Source organism: Bufo gargarizans, chromosome 1, assembly GCF_014858855.1.
Source record: "Bufo gargarizans isolate SCDJY-AF-19 chromosome 1, ASM1485885v1, whole genome shotgun sequence".
NCBI lineage: Eukaryota > Metazoa > Chordata > Amphibia > Anura > Bufonidae > Bufo > Bufo gargarizans.
Window position 1 is genome coordinate 689414752 of NC_058080.1, and position 25795 is coordinate 689440546.

General features: G+C 41.1%; 1 protein-coding gene across 1 annotated transcript in view; it reads right to left on the reverse strand.

Moving 5' to 3' along the window:
- The window catches only part of FGF10 (fibroblast growth factor 10), a 96344-nt gene extending 80647 nt beyond the window's left edge, over positions 1–15697 (reverse strand). Inside the window, exon 1 of the mRNA XM_044276218.1 lies at positions 14747–15697. Coding sequence (XP_044132153.1) covers positions 14747–15050 — 304 coding nt within the window. The 5' untranslated portion in view covers positions 15051–15697. The remainder of the gene's footprint in view (positions 1–14746) is intronic.
- Between the last annotated feature and the right edge of the window lie 10098 nt (positions 15698–25795).

The following is a 25795-nucleotide window of genomic DNA, read 5'->3' on the forward strand; positions in this document are numbered from 1 at the left end:
AGCACCATAAGGGACAGTTTTGATATCTGCTATTTGTCCCTCTTTCCGCTATATACATTCCCACCGGTAATACAACTTTTGCTTCAGGATTGCTAAATAGCTCATCAGGTTTGCTTTTTTGGTTGTCATCCAAGTTTTTTTTTCTAGAAGTACTCATCAAATTCCATGAAAAAGAAAAGTTCTAGTGGAATACAGGGTGAGATATATTAGACTGTATATCATAACCTTAGACTGTATATCATAACTGCAGTGTACTGCTTCAACTTTTATGTCTACCAAAAATGTAGATGACTATCCCCAGAAACGAAGAGTCTGGTGATAAATCACATACTACATGGGGTTGTAAGTATTACTTATCATGCTGCCTTCATACAAGCATTCAGACAGATCACTGGAATTCATCAAAACATGATTATTACCCTAGAGAACAGGATTATTTTAAAGGGGTGTCAGCCCTGGCCATGTTATCTATTACAGCAGGTGGATTTCCTAGATGGGGGCCCCATTCTTGACCAGCTGATCCCCGGCGGGTCCTCATTTAGAGAAAGGGTTGTCTAGATGGGACGGAGCCTTTAATGGAAATTCTTTAGCTAATATTACTATTTAGAGTAATAGTTATAATGTAACATTGCGTCCTGCTGTATCAGCTTATCATGTTGTTTTCTGCCAACCAGCTACAGTAAAAAAAATCCCTACCTGTGCTGTACAGATCTATTATATGATGGCCGTGGTCCAGTGGTGTATCTTGGTTTTGTGCTGCCCTAGGCGAGACTAAACTTGGGCACCCCACTAATATAAATTTGGCCCACCCCTTCCTGTCAAGGCCAAACCCCTTCCTCTGTAAACCCCACCTCTTCCTCTTTAGGCTCCACCCTTTCCTGTTAGAGCTTCACATCTTCCTTTCTGTATTTAAAAGGGAATAACGATCAGTGCATTGTTGGCGGGGGCCTGGCCTCAGTTTTCAAGGTGCAGGATCCGTTCTGCACTTGGAGGAGATAAGGCTCACCCTAGTGTTGCCGGCCCGTGACTCCACCTCCGTGTGACGTCACAACAGCAACGTGCGGACGCAAAAGGTAGGGGAGGTCGGGAGGAAGTCAGGAGGAGGAGGAAGTAAGTCTTTCAACTCCTTCACTATGTGGTGCCAACGATGCCGCTCGCATAGTGAAGGTTCGGACAAAGGGCAAAAAAAAAATATTTAGCATATTGTGTAACCATCACTAAGCAAACAAGGCATTTTGCCGCCCCATTGGCAAGTGCCGCCCTAGGCAAATGCCTTGTTTGCCTCTTGATAGATACACCCCTGCCGTGGTCTGCTGTATAGACCAACACTATACATTCATGTGTCTCACAGATGTACTATGTAGAGACATTCTGCCCTAGAAGCATTGCTTCTAAGAGATATTTGGTAAAATGTTGGGGGCATCATAGGGTGTAATAGAGTGCCTACGTGACATTGATAGAAACCTGTAGGAGAACTGGCTTGTGGTGCAGATTTGTAACGTGCAGTCTATGCGGTCAGTTTATGCTTTGGATTTTCATTGTGGGTTTCACCCTTTGCAAGACAAAGAGTGAAATCTGCTTAAAAAACTAACAGCATTTCTGCAACGAAATCCGCACCATTTGGTCAGCTTCTTTAATGTGGAGGATTTCCAGTAGAAGCGCCAAAGATTATCCCGCAACGTGTGAACTCCTGGACATCTGCCATCAGGAGACATTAGGAAGGCCCGTATTCATATTAGAAAGTGGGCCGGTGCAGTTAAAATGTATGTGTTTTACTGTATAATCTATGGTGTCTAATTACAGTGTGGGTTCCCTTATGGGACAATGCTGACAACTATTGGCCCTGCCTACCTATAGTAGAGGACATTTTGAATGCAGCTCTTTATAGAAAAGTATTATGGTACAGAATTTTAGGATAATTTAAATGCATATAGTGAACTTCTTTCCATGAGCATCCATAAGGGCCCATTCCCATGGGCAGATGATCGGACTAATTACTGGGAACGAACGCATGTATGAATGCTCATTCCTGATAATTGCCATGTAAAATGGTCCTATGTAAACCAGGATGTGTGGCGACAAACAATAAAACTGCTTGGGGGGGGGGGCTAACAATTATAGTAACGACCCTTCATTCCAATACAGAGAGGATGATTTCTGCATGTAAATTCAGATGAACAAGTGAGCAATGATTGGGAATAAATGTTCCTATCATGATCGTTTCCCGATCATTGCCCATTGTATTGGCCCATGTAAATGGGTCCTTATTGAATTCTCTTAAAGGGGTTTTCTGGATATTCATGGCCAATCCTCACGAATAGGCCTGGGCTATACAATGGACAGTGCTGTGCTTGGTAAGCTGAGAGGAAGATGCTGAGCTCACCAGAGATCTACAGCCTCTTCAAACAGCTGATCGGCGGGGGTGATGGGTGTCAGACCAACCTAATCCAGCAATAGAGTCAACCCTTATAAAAATATAAGTACTTTAATGAAATTCAAACACGTATGACATGACAAACTCCACTACACTGTTTGTAGGTAGATCCACCGGGGGTTAGGTGAGCTGAAAATGGGTGGGGGGGGGGGGGGAAATATCCCTACACTGATACCCTGAACTACACCTCAGCCCAGAGACGCCCCCTGATGGTGGGGACTCCCTATCCTCGAGCCTAAACTACCACCTCCTATCATTCCCTAGATATGGAAGAATTAAAAATTGACAGGTGGTGGATGCTGGCTACGTGGTGGACTACCTGCACTGATCAGGTATTGATCCTGAGGAAAGGCCATCAGTATTGAACTTGTGGACAACCTCTTTAAATGAAGGGTAATTCCTCTGGGATATAAGTTTATTTAGGGCAGACTGTTCTGTGATAAAACAAAGGTTCTACCATCTCGGGGTAATTAATCGCATTTTACATTTTAACCCTTTATTTTATATTTTGCTGCTCCTTGACTCAACATTTATTACAAACGTAGATCTCAATTCACAGAAAACACAGCAGTCAGGGCAGCTTTTCAGGTTGAGATTTATAAACCAATTAAACTTGTAATGAATCATGAAAGGCATCGTACATGGGTGAGTGCATTAACTATATTGCAACTTCAGTATATCTTCCTAAATATGACAGCAGCTGGTGTAGTCTGACATTGTTGGGCACCTTTCCAAGAACAGCAAATCCTGTTATGGTATAGCTGTCCAGAATTAAGCACATACATAATCACCGCCTAATCCCCATACCCTAAACATTTATGCCAAACTGGCACCTCAGAATTTACAGTATATAAAGCTAATCCCATTGACAAGCCTTGATGGCTTAGACTGTAAACCAATCCGTGGAATGCTCTAATGTTATTACTCTTTGCCAATTAAATACAGATAAGATATAGACTTATTTTCGTTCCTCTGGACCATTTTTTGGCATCCACCATTTTCATATATATTTCACAGCTGTTTACCTTATATACAGGTTTGAACTGGGGTTCCTTGGGCACACCTGAGGAAATAATTCTTGGGGCCCAATCACCATATCATCCCTAAGGTTTTGTCTCCAAAGGCAGCTCCAAATTATTTTTTTCTTTGGGGTCCTTGGTATCAGAGCCTAGGCCCACTGGAAGATCCTTTGGTCCAGTAAGACATTTGCAGGGTTTTACTAAGGTTTCTTGGACCTTCCAGAGAACATTTGTAGGAGCCCAAAAACCATATAATTAATAAAGTCTAATAGAGGCAAGTGATTAGCTCCAAAAGCAATGCCAAATGTTTTTATTTTTTCCTGGACCTTTGGGGCCCACTATGATATCATATCCTAGGCCTACAGTACCAGAGGATCCTGATCTAGTCCGACACTGATTATATACATGCTACAACATTTTATAGGGGTGTACCTTTTTGCACCCGTTTTTATCACTCAAGTACACCTACAATAAAATCTGAAGCAACTTTGAATGCTCCAATACAGACATGTTTCCATGGTTACAGACTACAAACAAACCTTTGTAGTCTGAGAATCTGTATAGCCAAGTGTTACTCTTCCCTGTCTCCAGATTACCAGGAAAAGGGGATAGGTAAGACGTTTTATATGCATGTGAACTATACTCTCTCAATATGAATTATCAATGAGATAACTGTAGTATAATTTGGAGTATAAAATATAAATCACAATCCTTATATAGTAAGTCAGCGTATTATGGATTATTATTACTATTACTAATTTATATATGATAATGGATTCGGGAAAACAAAATCATCTTTACTTTTAAACAGATTGATACAATATTCAACCTGGTCTTTAACCATCAGCTGATCTCAGCCAACATTGATTACATTTTTGTTGCGGGATTTGGCTTACAGGGTCAGGTTCGTAGATGATCCCATTTATAATTTTGCTGTTATGAGGGCGCCCTAATCAACCAGACAAGCCGTGTACTAGGCAAAAGTCACATCATGGCATTCAGCCTTGACAGAGATTGGTTCATCAGATGTGGTTTGAAAAAGTAAAGGGGTTTGTTGTGGCATGGCTTGCTAGAATATATATTACTAACATTTCCTATATATGGTCCTCAATATAAGAACCTTATAGTTAAGACAGCATAGAGGGAGGGGATGGTCTAGATTGGTGATCACAGATGCCATTTGAAGTTACATTTTTTATCAAGCCTAGATAACCCTTTTAATCTAGACCCAATGTAATTCCAGACTTCAAAATTCCAACCCTATATCAAACCCCAGTCAGACCCCAGACCAGACACCATCATTTAGACCAGAGTTTAATATTTAGACATCAGACCATACACCAGCCAAAACTCCAATATCCAGACCCCAAATCAGACCAAATAATTCAGACCCTAGACTCCATAATTCAGATCCCACCTTAGACCCCAATATTCAGGTCCAAGATATCCTAATTCAAAGCCCAGATCCTTCAATTCATACACCAGGCCACTTTAATTACTGCATTCTTCTTGTCCCTCTTCTGCAGGCCCATCTCCTCATCGTCTCAAGGTGCTGCCACATATGACATCCTGATGCTGGCCAGGCCTGCAGTGGAGGAGCTTGGACCAAGAAGAAGTGCGGAATTAATTCTGTCTGTTATCTACTGGATTAATGTTTTGTTTTCAAAGTCTCCTGACTGTGCCCAAGACAATTTTTTTATCATTATTGTCCATTAAAAATAAGGACAGCCCTTGCAAATTTGGGACATCTGGCCACAATGAGATTGATATGGGTTTGATGTTCATAGATAATATATCAATTGCAATAAGCATGAACAAGACAAGTTGTAAACTGGCTCTTACAAATGGAGAAAGAACCCTGCCAATGAGGGCTTAAAATCTACAAGATGGAACCACGCATGACCCAACAAAAGGGACAACAGTCATGCCTACTTGTACATACACAAAATGTTTTTTGTTTTTTTTTAAAGTGGGCTGCAATAACCATGTGTAAGACATTATAGAAACAGTACTTTCAAACATTTCTGAACTGTCCCCATTCACTAGCTCCAGAGACGCCCTTTATAACCGTGGCCTACCAGCAGCTGCAGACAGCCGTCTCTGTAACAGCAGCACAAAACATTTTTAAGAGCAAAAGGCCAAAATGTGACCAACCATAAAACCTGCTCTCGACTACCTAACACACATAATCAACTTCTAAGGAGGGCTCACATAATCCCTCAGCCGGAGTGGATCACGTCTAGCAGGTATGTGTTTATTTTTCAAAACAGCGAGCCGCAAGAAGATAACCGCTAATCCAAACATTTATTTAGAACTGGCAAAAGGGCACGCCATTAAAATCCCGCGTCTATTTATATGATGAACAGCTTGTATGCTTCAGCCCTTATAATATTTATAGAGTGACCATGTGATCAAGTGTTGGAGATACCAGTGGCACATCGCCATCTGTGGGCTACTCTGAAGTTACTCAGCAGATTAGGTTCTTTCTTACAAAATATCTTATGGCTTCTACGGGAACTGGACAGATGTTTCTCTCGGCTTCCAGTGTGTAATTTTTTTTTTTTCTTTTCATAAAGGAAGGGATAAAAGGAACATATCAGGTGTGGGTTTAGGATCAAAACTATCTAGCCTTTACTATAGTTTAAACATCCTAATTGGCTACAATTTACCATTTGGTGGGTTGACTAACTTGCCTTTAGGCATAGTAAGATCCTGTTCCCATGTAATTAGGCAACATTTAGACAATATCTTAATGACACCATGAACTTGTGCTGAGGGACTCCAGCTGCAAACCACAGCAGATTTTCTGATTGCACAACCAAATGTGGAATTAAGACTTACAAAACCTATACTTTTACCTCCAAAGTTTTTGACACAGATGTTCATTATAGACAAATTAGAGCACAGGGACGTACTGGAACATATATGCTGTTTTAGGGCCAAGCCTATGCAATGCTGTCTGCTGACATTTTAAAAGATCTGTAGGCTCTTTGATCTAGAAACTTCTCAACATCACTAAAGCTGATTCTTGTGTCACTAATTACTTGTGTAGAGACAATTACTGTAGTGAATACCACTCACATCTAAAAACAAAATGTCATACATCAATAGAATATATTACATTGCTTTTATATTCTGAGGAAGCAAAAATAAAGGACACAAGATTTGTATTATTTTCACTTCTGACACTCTCACAATGGGCCAGCTCCAGGTCTATGTGGGCCATTGAGTACAGCTCAATTGTCTACCTTAGTCTTGGTATGACAAGTGCAGAACACATTCATCCAAATGTCAATGGTACAACATGACCCCTCAATCTGGCCAGGTTTGTATGGTGCTAACACCAGCCCTGAAAATGTAAAATTGTGGGTGCAGTTGCAACATCCATAGGTGGGGTATCTGCAATAGCTTGTTATATTTTGTATAAATGTCATGTTATGTATCTGCCATATGCTTCTGTATTGATAAGGTAGGGTTGGCATTAGGAATGGAACTTACCATTCCATTCCTCCCCTCTTGGTAGGAGCGGGCTGGTCCGACTTTCTGCCAGGAGGGGAAGATCTAGAAAGTTCTAGAGAGAGTTAGCTGAGCAAGCCTGGAGTGAGGGAGCATGGCTATCTGCTCCCACTCCAAAGGCCTTCTGACTAAAAAATACAACTTGTCTGTGAGGACTACTACTCCAAGGAGACTGCAGGGTTCTAGACCACCAAAACAATTACAAGCTACAGCATACAAAGACAGCAGAGTGATCAGCCACCACAGCTATACAGACTTTGCTGCAGGTGAGGGGATAACAAGTTAAAACACCCATCAACACAGTTCAGGACAGGCACATGCAAAAGCCTGCATATTACAAGTTGACACCTACAGACACAAGTGCCAGGTTATTGCTGTTAGTGAAGGGAAATCAAGAGAAGGAGAAAGACTTCCCTAGAGTGCTATTGTCTGCCATCTTGCCTGCCACCATACCTCATCATCTGGGGATAAGAGACTTTGCACCTTGTACAGACGACAGCTGGATGTACTGTAACTCATCCTTTGCACTCAGTAAAGAAAAATGTTTGTTGTTCTTCTACGTCTCCCTGATCCTTTTACACCACCTTTTCACTGCATCGAACTCCAGGTAGCGACGGCCTGAGGGAGTGCACTGTGACACAATGTCTCATCAGGGCCACTACAACTCCCATCCTCTGCATCGGTTCCTCATGGGCTCGCTGCACAGTTATTTTCAAAGTCTCATGTATCATTCAAAAAGATAAGCCCCAAGAAGCAATAATATACAGGGTGCCAACTAATATGCAAATAGGGACCATGCTTTCTTAAAGAGGATCTCTAACCTCTTCTGATGTCTTTTTACAGATGTAGTCAGTGTTATTTTGACACCCGCTGTACCACGATGGTCACTTTAACATGATTTATTGTATTTATTATCATAAGAACTCGTAGATGTTCCAGAATTGTTATTACATGGACAATGCAGGTAGTTACTAAAACAGACATATCGGGAGAGATCAGTTGAATGGACATTCGAGGAGAAAAGAGGGACAACAGGGACATTTGGGTCAAAAATAGGAACTATCCCTTTAGAAGGAGGGCGGTTTGGAGGCATTTATAAGTAATTATGTAACTCTTTGTTCACACTTGTGTTTTTCCTGTTCCGTCCTTGTTGTAGTGTGTTTGAATGCCATGACAGCGTAGTTTGCAGCGTTATTCTTGCTGCCCTGATGAATCCCACTATAAATTAATGAGGTAAGTGACTGGTAAGTGTGCACCTTTTTTAACTCATTAGTCTTGACTCCTGATTATAGTAGTGACGTGATGAAAGCCCTGATTCCGATACAACAAACACAAGCAAACTTTTTCTACACCCAGTAAGGCGGAAGTAAGAAATGTGAATGCTGCTCACAAACCATGGAATAAAGCAACCATGGCTTTCCAGTCCTGTATGACCCCATTAAACAAAATATGTTCAATATATATTAAAACCTGGCTGACATTTACATAAAGGCTTTCTGATACAAAAGTATCAGATTTGTATCATAATGGGTCTCATATTTCTCATACATTGCGAGACATTTTAATGTATACGTCCCACAGACGAGAAATTTCTCACACACGACCCCCTTCGTGTCTCCCGTGATATGTTTATTTGGAGCACGGAAAACAAACAAGGCTACTAACTTTTGGGAAGTACTCTACTCGGCACAACTTATATTATTTTCAAGCATCGATGAAAGCAGATACCCCTGCAAATAAAAGATGTGTGCTTTGGCCGTGTAAAAACAACACAACATTAAGGATTAAAGTCAGGATGATCCTGGGAGATGGGATACACCCATTGACTCTACAAGACATAAAAGTTAGAAACTTGTAGTGAGCTGTTAACCTATCAAAGAGCAATCCTGTGATGCTGAGACTCAGCAAACAAGAGGTGTAATAGCTACACTGGATGTCTGGCTACATAACAATCTGCCAGGATTAACAAATGGGAACGGTAGCACGACAGTGACAACATCAAAGCGACCCGGCTTTATTGACTTGATTAAAGAGCAAGGAAACCCTGCATGTGTAGCACCACAACACAATTACCAAAATGATGTATCATAATAACTCGCTGTCAAGTTGTAACAGCGACAAGCAAACAAATGGGAGGATGCTTCCAGGCCACACTGAGAAACCACTTACACCAGTCCTAATGTCGCAAACAGCGCAAAAGATATAATAATATTAATAATAAAATGTAAACTAGGAGGTCAAAAAAGGAAGAATAGTGCAGATTTGCCCAAGCGAAGGAACAAACAGATGCATTGAACTTTCTCCTAAAATATGTCACACGCGGGACTACTTACAGCTGCTATTTGCCAGGATACATTTTTACTACACTTTTTAAAATGTTGCAAGATGTTTTATGCATAGGTCACAAAACTATCAACATTTCTGTAAAAGGATCAAAACCCCTCATATTATGCTTATAGAGCCAGTACGGTAGAGTCACTGCTTTTAAAATTGGAAATTGAGTTAAAATTTGAATTAATCCCAACTTGAAATAGAAAATGTCACACTGCCGATCATCAAGGGGACGCACTGTGTTTCTGAAAGCATTCAGTAGGCAGGCAGCAATTTGTACATTTGAGACCACCACCTAAAATTGCACTGAAAATGTTCTTCTAGAGGGATGTTCCTCTCAACAAAGGGACAAAATACACCTGGGCGTAAAGGACCAGAGGTTCATTTTTCCTGATGCAGTTTTGGAAGCCAAAACAGGAGTGAATTCAAAAAGTCACATCCGTCTCCCTTAATAATCCACTCCTGATTTTGGTTTCCAAAATTGCATCAGGAAACCTGAATGCGGGGCCGCACCTTCAGAGGTTGCCTTTGGTAGAGGTCCCATCTGTCTAGCTATCTATCTACGGCTGTAGCAGGGTGAACACTCATGCTTTATGAGACATGTTCCCTCAACTAAATGCAACTAAATGCGTTAAGCAATTGCTTTTCAATGGCTTTTGTTTCAAGATAACGCGATGAGTTAAAAAATTTGAGTTGAGTGTGTGTGTGTTACCCCTGCTACATCTGTATGTATCTGTCTATTGAGTGAGCTGAAATGTTGCCTCTTTGCATATGTAGGTGAATACAAGAACACCTTTCCTGGATTATTCAGGAGTTCTGGGCCTTTTTTGAATAATCTACAGTGTTCCTGGGTCTGGACGTACTGTAAATAGAAAATAATTCTAAAAGTTAGGCACCAGGAACAAAATTTGTACTGGGTACAGGGCATCTGAGATTTCTCCAGCCTTCATTAATAAATACAGTATACATATTTAGATAATAGATATGATAGATAGACAGATAGATAGATAGAAATAGATGATAGATAGATTGATAGATAGATAGATAGATAGATAGATAGATAGATAGATAGATAGATAGATAGATAGATAATAGATGATTGATAGATAGATAGATAGATAGATAGAAATAGATGATTGATAGATAGATAGATAGATAGATAGATAGATAGATAGATAGATAGAAATAGATGATTGATAGATAGATAGATAGATAGATAGATAGATAGATAGATAGATAGATAAACAGATAGTTATTGCTTGAAAAAAAGTTCCAGTAAGTGAACTGAAACATTGCATGGGTGAATAAAGGACACATTTTCCTCACCATACAGAGGTGCCGTAGAACTTATTTTTTTTATTTTATCAAGATAGATAGATATAGACAGATAGATGGTAGATATTGATGGATAGATAGATAGATAGATAGATAGATAGATAATAGTTATAGCTAGATAACCTATATCAGATTCTTGGACCTATTCATCAAAATTGGAACACATGGACAGAAAAGTAATAAATGTGATACAATGACCAGTTACATATAAGCATAGGACATAGATGTTATAGATGGTAAATTCTGCAGCGTTGATCAGTTAAAGATGAAAGTAGAAGAAGGCATCTAAAAGTCAGAGGGACAAATATCCATTTTTTGGGCCGATATACTGCATCCGCATGAAGATCTGAAGAGCTGAAGGCCATTGTTGAACCCGTTGGTTGAGCATTAGATGAACACTCTATATGACCTCCAGAAAATACAGGTAAATTGGTCTTTAGGACCCAATAAGACCACCCAATATCCAATATTTTTCTAGACATCAGAAGAAAACACAAATGTAGGGTCCAGTGGTGAATAGGCTACCTGGCTTCTGGTATTAGTCCAGTTCTGCTCTACAACACATGGCCATGTGGAGTGTGCTGAAAATGAAATGGTAACTTCACATGACCATAGGTGTTTTGCGGTCCACAAACTGCAGATCCGATAAAACACGGATACCAGCCATGTGCACTCTGCATCACGCTGCAGACCTATTGACTTCAATAGGTCCATGGTCTGCATACTGCGGTGAAGAATAGGACATCCGTGCTGCCGCACCGCAAAAGACGGGACATGTCCTATACTAGCTCACTTTAATGCCGAAGCCCCACATGGTTCTCCAGAAATTTCACTGTTTTAGGTCACAAAAGAAAGTGTGATATCACAAACACCGCTGAGTTATTAGGATGCACAAGCAAGTTAAATAAATTCACTACAGACCTACTTCATTTTTTTGCCTAACAAACCATGTTACTATAAAGAAAAATCAAAGAACATACGCACGGATAACGCACATTACAAGCGTAGAAAATCTTTAGTGAACAGTACTTGATTTCTTTCTTTCTTTTTATAAGAAAGTATTTTCTAAGGTTAGCAACCCTGATCCAAACCCCCTGCTAGAATTAATTTGCAATATATTGGATATGTGCTCAAGCAAAGGAGGTCAAACCCATTAGGTAACTCACACCATACCAGACAACCATAGGGGTTTTGTACGAGTCTAGATTTATGGGTCTCTTATGAATGTAGACCTGTGCTCACAGAAAACATACGTAATAAAAAATAAATAAAAAACTGGAGGTATTTAAACCAGAGACTATAATGCAAATGACAGTTCCATCCAGGTCCCATGTCTACTGACACAAATTGTACACAAGAAATACATAATCATAGCTAGAGAAGGAGGCATTCCAGCAATCATCAGCCATATGTAAGCGGCTAGTGATTGCATTTCGTCACAGAATTCAAATGCATCCAAACAAGGCAAGAAAACAGTGATGTAGTCATTATTTTTGTTGTCTACTTGTAACATTTGTACATAGTACAGTATATGATCCCTTTCTCCAGCCCTGCGCCCTAATCAAAACCAGAACTGAGCTCTTAAGCAGAAATCAACTCTTTTTTTTCATTGAAGATCATATACACTCCTTAAATAATAAAGGATAATTACTCTCAGACTCGGAAGATTTACTCCTTCAGATCTCTATCATCCTGAGTTTTTTTTTTCTGTTTATTTAGAAACAAATGGAACATTTACAAATAAACCAGTGAAATGGATACAAAGCTGCAAATGTATAGAGGACTAGAGGGGGGGGGGGGGGGGAAGAGGCAACCAGGGGGTCTCCATACTGCACGAAAACACACTGAGCTAGGGAAAAAAATAGCTAAATACTAAAAAAAATAAAATTAAAATAAAAGCAGCAGATACATAAAACCACCCAGCTCAGCTCCTGTTTGACAGCAAAGATTGAAGAGAGATTGTAACTCTAGGTGACACTTCACTTTAAGGAAGGCAAAGTGGTATTTTTGACACATTTAGCTCATTTACAACTGATTTCACAGGGGGCCCATACAAGGGACAGATGGCTGAGAAGTGTCATAGACTTGGGGTAATAGTGATACAGAAGGTATATATATATATATATATATATATATATATATATACACATATATATATATTATACACATGAAATATTTGTGCTTATTGCTCAAACCAAGCATGACATAGATGTCCACTCATGACCTAATAGTGACAGCTTAAATACCTGATCTCTGCCTCTGGTATATAGAAAAATAGTGTAGAGCTGGACATTCTGCAGATCTTCAGCTGTTGCACAAGTCCAAGACACAGCATGTCCTGCTGGGACTTATAGTTCCACAACAGCTGAGGAGCTGCGAGAAGCCCTTGCCTGGGCTAGTGGCTGCAGTGTCCAGTAAAGTTCACAGGTCTGCATGCCATGGTTTATGACCCTAGTGGTGCCTTTCTGTCCCAACAGCATGTAGACAGGGTGTCAGGACTACAACCACAGCTCATTAACCCCCTAGGATTAACGACTGTAAAATGACCATTTCCACCCCCCACACTCCCAGTTTTAGACTGGACCCTCTTAGTCAGAGGCACACTACATCTACTAGTCATCCACACGCTCTATAATAGCCACTCACTATGCCTGAAGAATACAACCAAACCAGACTCCATAACTCCACTTTTCACCCATAGTCCATCTATTAGTTACCAGTACCACCATTTTCTATACTATTTATTTTATGCACTTATATAGCGCTACTATATTCTGTATATTTTTACAGACATTAGCATCCAACTGTCCCCAATGGGGCTCACAATCTAAGTTCCCTATCAGTATGTCTTTGGAGTGTGGGAAGCAACCGGATTACTTGAAGGAAACCCACACAAACACAGGGAGAAGATACAAACTCCACGCAGATGTTGCCCTTGGTTGAATTCAAACCTAGGACCCCAGCGCTGCAAGGCACCAGTGCTGACCACTGAGCCACAGTGCTGCCCACTATTCATTCAGACTTCCTGTAATTATCAAGCACAGTCCCTGCAGTAATAACCCACAGTTACTGCAGCCTTCATCATCTGTAGGACTCTCTCATATTCCTTTTCACCTATAGTCTCTTTAGTAACAACTGCAGTGCAGTTCATGTAATAGTCACCCACACTCCCTGTACTATTCAGTTACCCACACTCTGAACCAGTCAGCATCCCTGAACTAGTTAACCACAGCCTCTGAACCAGTCAACTACCCTCCCTGGACTACTTACCTACAGCCTCTGCACCAGTCAACTACCCTCCCTGGACTACTTACCTACAGCCTCTGCACCAGTCAACTACCCTCCCTATACTAGTTATCTACAGCCTCTGCACCAGTCACCTACCCTCCCTGGACTAGTTATCTACAGCCTCTGCACCAGTCACCTACCCTCCCTGGATTAGCTACCCACTTTTCCTGTACTGCTTAGTTACCCACATTTCCAGCATTAGTTTAGTTATCCATGGTCTCTGTACTACTTAACCACATGCATGTTCCTGTACTAGTTATTTAGCCATCCTCCCTGGACTAGTTAGCTATCATGCTGTACCATGTATCCACCTGTATAAGTTATACACACTCTGCCTACTACTGTAGTTAATTACCCACACTACTTTCACTAGTTACCCACACTCTATTTTCTAATTACCCACCCTCTCTGTACTAGTTATCCACACTCTGTGCACTATTTAATAATCGACACTCCCTGTACCAGTTACCCATACACTCTGTACAAGTTATCTACATTCTGTATTCTAGTTAATTACCTACACACCTTGTTCTGGTCACATTCCTTTTCTAGTTCCCCACACACTCTCTGTGCTAGTTACTCATCCTATCTGTACCAGTTAGTTACCCACACACACTGTAAAACATAGTCATCTTCACCCCATGTACTGGTTGATGACCCTCATTGTCAGTACTAGTTACTCACCCTAGCTGTACCAGTTAGTTGCCCACACAATGTTCTACATAGTCCTCTTCACTCCATGCGCAATCTAGTTACCCTCACTCTCAGTACTAGTCAGCACACTCTATATACCATTGATATATGGGGCAGGTAGGTTACTCACTGTAAAGGCAGTCATTCTTCTTGGTCCCGCTAACCCTGCCGGTGTCATCGATCTGGAGGAAATACTTGTGGAAGGAGAAGAGCTTCCTGCAGCGAATATCTCCTTGAAGGTAGTTGTAACTTCGCACGTGTCTCCCAGAGGAATAGTTGGAATAGTTTGAGGAGATCTCCTGGGGGCGCACTGACCCTCTACCCCAGACCTCATTACAGGTGACAGACAAGGAGTAGACCAAGAACAAGAGGAGCAAAGAGCGAGGCAGGTGACATAAGCCTGGGGCACCATGTGTCAGTATCCATTTCCACATTGTACTGAGGCTGAGGGCTTCAGAAGATGCCTCATGGAAAGACACATAATGAAAAGATAAAATCCAATGTGGGGTGAGCTGGGATCTGGTGACCACTGACTCCCAGGACTCTGCTCTGTTCTGTAGACTTTAGTGCATCAACATCCATAACTCCTTAGGAGACCATCCACAGCTGAGGAGCTCTCATGCCTCTGCTCACTTGGAGATCCACATCCAGAAGATGCTGCTATTGACTTGCACTGCCCTGTCTGCCTCTACTTCATACACCCACTTTCCCAGCAGTCTCCCAGCAAGTCTGCAGTGCCTGAAAAAAAATGAGATGACATTTTCACTCCCCCCCCCCCCCCAAAAAAAGTCTTAATCCATGTACAGCCCCCCTCCTCCTCCTCTTCTGGAGATGAGCAGTCAGCTCTGCTGTAGACAGGTTGGAAGCTGAAGTGTAAATGACAGTGATTACAATGCAGAGGTGGGATGTCTCTTGGTGGGGTCAGGCAGAGGTGGTCATCTGAAACCCAGGAGTTAGGGGGTGTCCCAGAGGAGAGGAGGGGGATTCTCTAGAAGGCTGTATAGACAGAGAGAGACAGAGATCACTGATCCCTTGCACTGATCTGGATGCTACTAATTGCTGCTAAACTCCCAGCCTCTGGGAGCTGCTGCCCACCAGCAATGCACACAGCCCTGCTCTGCACACTCTGATGTCTCCTCCACAAGCCAATCCCCACCAGGGAGCCCCTGCTTGTGTTTTTGGCAGTGAAGTGCTCCACCTGGAGATTGTTTTACTCCCCTCTACTAGAGAAATGTTGCAGACAGGCACAGGACAGGGTGGATGGGAACAGAAAAAAAGAGCTTCCTATTGTTAACCCTTAAGTGCCCCTAGTCTGCAGGCATTAGTGTTACATCCTTCAGTGCTGGAATCAGGAAATGATCATGCTGAAAAATAATCAAGATTAAAAGCCTGGAGACCCAGACCACCAGAGAAAGATCTGAAGTCAACACAAAGAGCTAAGTCATAACCATTTTATGGAAAGATCTAGACAGATATATAATATATATATATAGTCCACAAAGTGAACTGCACTCCTTTAAATGATGAAAAATAACTCCTTTATTCACCCGTGCAGATTTATTTTTCATCATCTAAAGGAGTGCTGTTCACTTTCTGGACTATTATTGGGGTAAGAAGTCTCTTTTCTTGAGAACGTGCACCCACATTTTTCTCATATAGCTGGTGCTGCCATTTTTCTCCATTTTATTTATATATATATATATATATATATATATATACAGCACACATACATCTATTATCTCTGTTCTATCCACTTATCTATGTAAAACTGTGTATAAGTACAAACTGTTATTTTATTTAGACCATTATATAAGTACACTGAACAAAAATATAAACGCAACACTTTCGGTTTTGCTCCCATTTTGCATGAGCTGAACTCAAAGATCTAAAACATTTTCTACATACACAAAAGACCCATTGCTCTCAAATATTGTTCACAAATCTGTGTAAATCTGTGTCAGTGAGCACTTTTCCTTTGCCGAGATAATACATTCCACCTCACAGGTGTGGCATATCAAGGTGCTGATTAGACAGCATGAATATTGCACAGGTGTGCCTTAGACTGCCCACAATAAAAGGACACTCTGAAATGTGCAGCACAATGCCACAGATTTTGCAACGTTTGAGGGAGTGTGCAATTGGCACGCTGACTGCAGGAATGTCTACCAGAGCCATCTCCAAAGGCGTTTCAGAGAATTCGGCAGTACATCCAACCGGCCTTACAACCGCAGACCACGTGTAACCACACCAGCCCAGGACCTCAAGATCCAGCATGTTCACCTCCATGATCGTCTGAGACCAGCCACCCGGACAGCTGCAGCAACAATCGGTTTGCATAACCAAAGAATTTCTGCACAAACTGTTAGAAACCGTCTTAGGGAAGCTCATCTGCATGCTCGTCGTCCTTATCGGGGTCTGGACCTGACTCCAGTTCGTCTTCGTAACCGAATTGAGTGGGTATATGCTCTCATTCGATGGCGTCTGGCACGTTGGAGAGGCGTTCTGTTCACGGATGAGTCCCGTTTTCACTGTTCAGGGCAGATGGCAGACAGCGTGTGTGTTATTGTGTGGGTGAGCGGTTTGCTGTGGTCAAGATTGTGGATCGAGTGGCCCACGGTGGCGGTGGGGTTATGGTATGGGCAGGCATATGTTATGGACAACGAACACAGGTGCATTTTATTGATAGCATTTTGAATGCACAGAGATACCGTGACGAGATCCTGAGGCCCATTGTTGTGGCATTCATCCACGACCATCACCTCATTTTGCAGCATGATAATGCACGGCCCCATATTGCAAGGATCTGTACACAATTCCTGGAAGCTGAAAACATCCCAGTTCTTGCATGGCCAGCATACTCACCGGACATGTCACCCATTGAGCATGTTTGGGATGCTCTGGATCGGCATATACGACAGCGTGTTCCAGTTCTTGCCAATATTCAGCAACTTCGCACAGCTATTGTAGAGGAGCGGACCAACATTCCACAGGCCACAATCAACAACATGATCAACTCTATGCGACGGAGATGTGCTGCTCTGCGTGAGGCAAATGGTGGCCACACCAGATACTGACTGGTTTTCTGACTCCCCCCAGTAAGGCAAAACTGTTCACATTTCAGAGTGACCTTTTATTGTGGGCAGTCTAAGGCAAAACTGTGCAATAATCCTGCTGTCTAATCAGCACCTTGATACGCCACACCTGTGAGGTGGGATGGATTATCTCAGCAAAGGAGAAGTGCTCACTAACACAGATTTAGACAGATTTGCGAACAATATTTGACAGTAATGGGTCTTTTCTGTATGTAAAAAATGTTTCAGATCTTTGAGTTCAGCTCATGCAAAATGGGAGCAAAACCGAAAGTGTTGTGTTTATATTTTTGTTCAGTGTATGTATCTATATAGTATCTCTCTCTCTCTCTCTCTATCTCTACAGTCCAAAGAATGTGAGCAGGAGAGCATGAAGTTGTCACTGCTTGAGAAAAGTCCCAGTGAGAGGACTGAAATGTTGCTGTTTGGTGATTGAAATACACTTCATTTGATATACTTTTGGAAGTGCCGTGGAATTTTTTCTTTGTATCTATCTATCCCAGGGATCAGCAGCCTCCGGCACACCAGATGTTCTGAAACTACAACTCCCAGATTGCTCCATTCACTTCTATGGGAGTTGTGAGAACATCTGAGCATGCTGGGAGTTGTAGTTTTACTGTCTTACTCTTTTTCACACCATCAAGGTCTGCAGTACTGTGGGGCAACCAATAATGGGGCAACACATTAAAAAGTACAAAATCCATCTGGTAAAATCTCTGATAATCATATTTGCTCTGCATCTAGTCCTCCAATCCTTCCTCTGTTTCTTGTCCTAGCTGGCAATAAAGCTGGCCATAGATATAAATATTAATGGAGACAGATGGTTTTGTCTGATCTGTACCATCTTCAGTTATGAATTGCTACTAGATCAAAAGATCAGCTTTGGACAATCTGATGAAAATCAATCCAGCGTTGGACTTCAGGTCTTATTTCTTTAGGACCTGCAAACCACGTGGTGAGCGCGGTGATGTCATCACAGGTCCTTTCGCAGGTCCTGAAGAAAGAAGACCTGCGCGATCAAGGCTGCGCGAGCAAGTGGATGAGGTGAGTTTTTTTAAATTATTTTTAACCCCTCCATGGCCATTTTATTTAGCTTTCTGCCTTAAGAATGCTATTATTTTCCATTATAACACCGAACCCGAACTTCAGTGAAAAAGGTACGAACCCGAACTTTGCAGTTCGGGATCGCTCAACCCTAATTACTAGCAGTATCCGGCAGACTTTAAAGGGACATTCCTGGCAAAACTACTGTAATAAACTGTGTTAGGCCTAGTGCAGGGTAAGAGGGTGCAGGGCGTTAAATGGAATCAAAGGACGTAAGAGCGGAATCAAAGGACATCAAATCCTTGTGTCAAGCACAACCCACTCCAGGCACTGCACCAGGCATAACCCAGTGGACAGATTTCTATGTAATTCCTATGGTCATGAAGATCCCACTTTCTCTCATCAGATTCTGCAGTTTATTAAACTGTGCACACTAAAGGGGCAGCAAGTGCAACACCATTTTGGGGAGTGTCAATCACTGCTACATCACCATATTCATTGGTAATGATAATGAATAATATAGACCGCATCTTCCTACAGATATTCTGTGGCATCAGCTGGAATAATGTAGCTCATACAAGAGATTGTGATAATCTGATCTGTAGAAAAGCTCATGTCCTATGGCCTTCTGCTGCCATATCTGCCATATGACCTGCCTGACTTGTAACCCTGTAACATGGTTATAAATCAAAGTTGTGGTACATCTATCTATCTACTATCTGATGGCCTATCTGTCTAATATCTATTATCTATCATATATATATATATATATATATATATATATATCTGTCTGTCTACCTATTATCTATCTATCTATCATCTATTCTTAAAATGATTTCTGTTTTCAGAGTTAAAAATGCCCATTAAAATTATGTAAAAGAAAATAAGCCAAGAAGAGTGAAAACTCCTCCAGATGGTGCTGGCTGCGGTCTATGGGTCTTTATACCAGATTTGACATTATTAATATACATGTTTCTCTGTGGTGTTTTCTTTTTCCCAGTCATTGAGCATTTATTAAGCGTGATTCCTAATCTCATCTGAAATAGGTTTCTTGAGTTTGTATTAATGTGTAAGTTCATTTAATGATCATTAACAAGAAGGGGTCTTACAATTAGCTACACGGTGAAGCGTGAAGGAGCTACCTCCTATTTTCCATGGCTCATGTCTAGCCAGGTCATCCAGATTTGTAAGCTGTGCAGCCAACAGTGAGGGATTACATGACTTGCAGACATGTTTTCTAATGATAAATCTGAATGGAGGTAGGTATCACCGTTGTACTGTTCACTGGACCCTAGCACTCATCCCTTCACAGAGGTCCTGATGCAAAATCTGTATTAGTCCCCTTCCCCAACCTACCATCCGCCATTTATAATACTGGTGTCTTTGACAGAAGGGTGTTTAGAATACTTTCTGGTTTGCCGTGTGAAATGTAAGATGTTATGGTCTATGAACAACTGTTAGATAGTCAGGGACCCACATACTGCTCCTGCGCAGGTCTATCTCTGTCTGTATCTGCCCCAGTTGTAGAGAAATAAGCCATCCACCATGCCACTGCCTTTCAACTGGAAGAAACAGAAGATACCCTAAGACAGGGATCAGAAACCTTCGGCACTCCAGCTCCTGTGAAACTACAACTCCCAGCATGCAAACTTACTCGGCTGTTCTTGTAATTCCCACAGAAGTGAAATGAGGATTCTGGGAGTTGTAGTGTCAGAAAAGCTGGAGTTCCAGAGGTTGCCGATCCCTGCCCTAGAAGAAATGTTCTTGGCTTGAACTTGTAAGACACTTCTTCCCCCAAAAAGGAACAAAAATGTAAGACCGGTTAATGCACAGAACTCAAAGCTTCTTGCTTGACACTAATCAAAAGAAGCCCCAAGATCTTTCAAACTCCAATTATAATGCTGATCCCAGAATAATCTAAGCAATGCAGTGGTTTGGAGGAGATATGGGACGGGTGTGTATTATTGTATAAACAAAGGACATTAAAGTAAGTGTCCCAGCCATAGGTGTTTTGAAGTGCTGATTTGATAAACTCCACATTTCTGTGACAAACTATTCATTTTAATAGAAAAAATATGCTTAGGCAGGGTGCTGAATCTCCTTAAAGTGACCAGTACTAGAAGGAGACTTACTGGAAGTACTCCATGGTATGGAGACTTATAGGCAATGCTCCATGAGAAACAAATATTCAAAGAGGTATCTCCCAAGAAAGAGAACCATCTTGCCAACACCACCTATTGGATGTGGCTCCCTATGAGTCAAGATCTGACTTTTCAAAAAGGCTTGGGATTTGACAAGAGAATATAGCCAAGCTAGATAGTCATCCATAGACAGCTGTTTCAGGGTGCTTGTCCTCATCAGTATGGAGTCGGATTTTGGCTGGCTTAGGATGCCTGGGAAGTGGCTTAGACAGGGTGTGGAATCTCCATAAACAGACCAGTCCTCTATGGAGACTTACTGGAAGTACTACAGGGTATGGAAACTTATTGTCAACGCTCCATGGAAAACAAATATACAAAGAGGTATCTCCCAAGGAAGACAAATATTTAATAGTTGTTTCTCCTTTAGTTGTGCCATAGGAATACTACTGGAGTCCTGCACGAATTCTAGCTAGTCGCTTCGGTCCCAGCAGCATGACTTTGGAGGACCCTTCTATCAAAAAGGCATTGTCCAAAATGGACAACGCAAAGAGAAACAGTAACCCTTCACCAGAGCTGATTATATACTGGAAATTCTTGCAAACCCCTTATTGATTATATTTCTCTATTACCTCTGTTCTATACAATGGTCCTAATATTAATCCAGGTTGCTGATGCAAATGGATGACATGACCAGACCTTGGTCCTTTTGAGAACCATGCTACAACCTGAGGCTCTCAAGCTGTTGCAAAACTACAACTCTTGTAATGCTCAGATAGGTATAAGCATGTCAGAGCATGCTGGCAGTGTTAGTACAGTAGCAGATTGCCCCAAACCATGTATAAAGCATAGGGATAGGTGATCATAGGGGAGACCTAAAGGGGTATTTTGGTTGTAGTAAGTTATCCTCTATCGACAGGATAGGAGATAACTATCAGATGATCTTCTCGCTGGGACCCCAACTAAGCATAAGAAAGGGGAGTCAGTACCCCATAATGTACCCCGAAATGAAAGGAGCAGCAGGTCAAGCATGCACTTTGCCATCTCATTCATCTCTAGGGGGAGTTCCAGAAATAGTCTACCTCTGTACTTGGCTATGTCCAGAACTTCCATAGGAATGAATGAAGTGGCAGCGCACCTGTTCCTCCTGCTGCTCTGTTCATTTTGGGGGGGCTTCACGGGACATGGGGTGTCCGTTCTCATGATCGGTGGTAGTCCCAGTGCTAGGACCCCAATGATCTAACAGTTATTCCCTATCCTTTAATAGGGGATGCCTTGCTACAGCCAGAATACACCATCAAAATCAGCAGGCCCTACCCTTTGGGCAAAATGGAAAATTCTTAGAAACAGAATTGTATCGTTGGCTATAAGAGCTGATATTCTTAGTGTTAAAAGATTATGGGATGACAGGTGCGGGATGTAAATTCATAGACAGATTTTTCCTTTTTTTTCCATATTGCGTGATGACAGGGAGGGCATTTTGGAAACAGAGACCAAACGAAAAGCTGACATAGCTCTTTAGATTATATCTCAGGCTTTTTTTCTCTTTTCTGTATAGCCTTTTCTTTTACAGCACAGTCAAGTCTCTAAATACCCCACTACTCTGTATTGTTTGTCCACCATTTGGTTTAGCCTGAGAAAGCCTGAGAAAGGTTCCTTAGGAAAGATGCACTATTTAACGGAATTCAATCTGTCCCAATAGATTTGAATCACTAACATAAATGTATGAATGTAGATTATATCTCTGTAATGAGGCCTGAATCATTCTCAGTTACTTCAAAGGACTGAAACTTAACCTCCCTTTTTAGCAGCGATAATCAGAGCTTAATGGGTTTCTTTATTAATTGTTTCACTGCTAGGTTTGGAAAAGACACGCAGCCTTGCAGGTCTCACAGAAAGGTAGCTCTATCGTCACTTTTTCCACTTTTCAACTTTGGGATAGGTTTTAACACACGATTAGGGCCACAATATATATATATATATATATATATATATATATATATATAAAGAAAAAAATAAGAGATCCTTATTTTAACCTTTTGCTATATGTTGACCAAATTTTTTTTTTTTAAAGAATAGGGAAATATTGTAAAGAAAATTAAACACAAGTAAGTGCGCCCCATAGGAAAGAGTCACATATCACCACTAAAACTAGTTGATGTTCGTTATTGTCGTGTGAAAGGCATTTATCCCTAAAATAAAAAATTAAAAAATTGTCTTCTTCTGTCAAGTTGTTTCTTAGTTATATCTCTGGGCGATAATAAAATGTGATATTGAGTTGGGTGGTATATTGGAGGGGCTAGAGATGAGTAGAGTAGTGGCTAAAGATGAGTAAATCACTCAACATTTCAATCAGGTCAATTTGGGCGAATCGGTTGACTGCTTTGATTCGTGTCTGAACCTATTATACCTTAAGTGAAAGTGCCCCATTTGGACTGAAAATTAGTGCATGACACTTCGAGGTCTCATAGGACTTGTGTTTTTTTCTCTGTTGTTTCTCACTTATTTTAAAAAAATGTATGAATTTCTCTCTCTTTCTTAGAAACTGAAAAATTCTGAATCCTGTGCAACTAGAATTTTTTTCATCTCTAGCATTTGCCAATGGGCCTCCACCACTACTTCCCTGCAGCCCTTCCCAGACACTACCAAGCAAGGGTGTACCATCAAGGCAGACATGCAACTCCTATGGGACCCTTGGACAGAAGGGACCTAGCTCTGCTTGATCCCATCTCTGGGTGGCTAGAATCTGTGCACTACATCACTTTTCAGATAAACTACATTGGTGCAAACAAATGAGGCATTGTCCCAAAGACTGTTAAAAAGTTGTAGACGCAAAAACAAACACCAGATTCTTCTGAGGGCCCATTTGGATTTTTGGCATGGGGACCTTTCTGTTTTACCTTTCTTTTATGTATGTCAATGACTTCTAGCAATAAGACACATGGGTTTGAAAAGATTTAAAGGGATATTTTCTTCTTGGACATTTATGGCATATCCCACTCCTGGGAAGAGGGCTTAGCTATTTTTGGAGCTCCCACAGAAATGAATGGAAAAAGCTGGCTTGAGCAGCCTCCTCGCCATTCACAGCATGGCATCAGGCCGGATGGGGAGTCAGTGAACAAGCATTGTAGCAATATAATGATTATTTTTTTTGTGTGTGTGTGGTAGACGAGCTGACTATACAAATTATATTACTAAGAGTCAGTACACTATAATATTACATCTTTGTTTAATGGTAGGTCTAGTTCTGTGGAGACTTCTGTGACAAAGGAAGTAGCTAATTTCTCCTACTTGTAAATTGAGCAAAATCCAATATAGTGGTATATTTGTTATATTTACTTGCACACCTTTTCATTTTTTGTTCTAATCTCTAGATAATCATATATAGAAAAATGTACAGATAAATAGTTTAAATAAAATCAAGTTAAAAGGGTTTTCCATCTGGAAACTTTTTTTTAGGTAAGAGGAAAAATGGTATAAATAAAGAAGCATTGCTCACCTCACCTGTTCCTGTTGTTTCAGTGCTTACTGTGTGTCTGGTGGTCTCTGCTTGATGGTTCTGGCACAACAAACAGAAAATGGTAGGAAATGTCTGTTCAGCCAATTAAAGGCTTCAGCACTGAAGTGCCTCAGCTAATGATTGGCTATTCAAACATCTCCTTTCATTACTTATGTATAAAGCTGGGGCCAAGAAGTGGAGAGCAACAGGGACATGGTACGCAATGGAACAGCAGTGGCAGTGGATCAGAGAGGTGAGTAATGCATCAAGTCTTTCCCAAGTATCTCACCATCAGAACAAACAATCACTCGGGGATCAAAGTTAACAGCCAGATCCTAGCTTTGTCATAAAATTAGCGCAAAACCATAACAAACCTGTGAGGTCCAGTAGGTTATCACTGTGTGAAATGAACAACATTATTCACCATGCCACTAAACTTGCCCGTGCAATTGCCCTGTATATAAAAAGGTTGAGCTCTAGGAATGTGTCTCAGTTCCCTCATGAATCTGCTGCAGTAGTCCAAATAACTTTAGGAAACAAGCAAATGATGAATGGCTTGTAGTATTTTACTGTCATATACAGTTGAAGTCATAAGTTTACATACATCATAGCCACATTCATTAAAAATCAGTTTTTCACAATTTCTGACATTTAGTCCTCGTACGCATTCCCTCTCTTAGGTCACTTACAATCACTACTATATTTCAAGAATGTATAATGTCAAAATAACACTAGAGACAATGATTTATTTCAGCTTTTATTTCTTTCATCACATTCGCAGTGGCTCAGACGTTTACATACAATACATTTGGTTTCTATTTGGTAACTTTGCCTCTAAATTGTCTGACTTGAGTCAAACGTTCTAGATTTTTGGCCAATTCCTCCTAGCAGGCTTGTAGGCCTCCTTGCTCATGCAAGAAGGTCCATAAATGTTCAATGGGATTGAGGTCAGGGCTTTTTGATGGCCACTATATTACTTTAACTCTGTTGTCCTTAAGCCTTTTAGCCATAATTTTGGATGTATGCTTGAAGGTCATTGTTTATTTGAAAGATCCATTGGCACTCAAGCTTTAACTTCCTGGTTGATGATGTTGCTACAATATCACCACATAATTGTCCTTCCTCATAATGCCATCTGTTTTGCAAAGTGCACGAGGCCCTTCTGCAGCAAATCAACCCCCCAACATAATGCTTGAGTCAAACGTTCTAGATTTTTGGCCAATGCCTCCTAGCAGGCTTGTAGGCCTCCTTGCTCATGCAAGAAGGTCCATAAATGTTCAATGGGATTGAGGTCAGGGCTTTTTGATGGCCACTCTATTACTTTAACTCTGTTGTCCTTAAGCCTTTTAGCCATAATTTTGGATGTATGCTTGAAGGTCATTGTTTATTTGAAAGATCCATTGGCACTC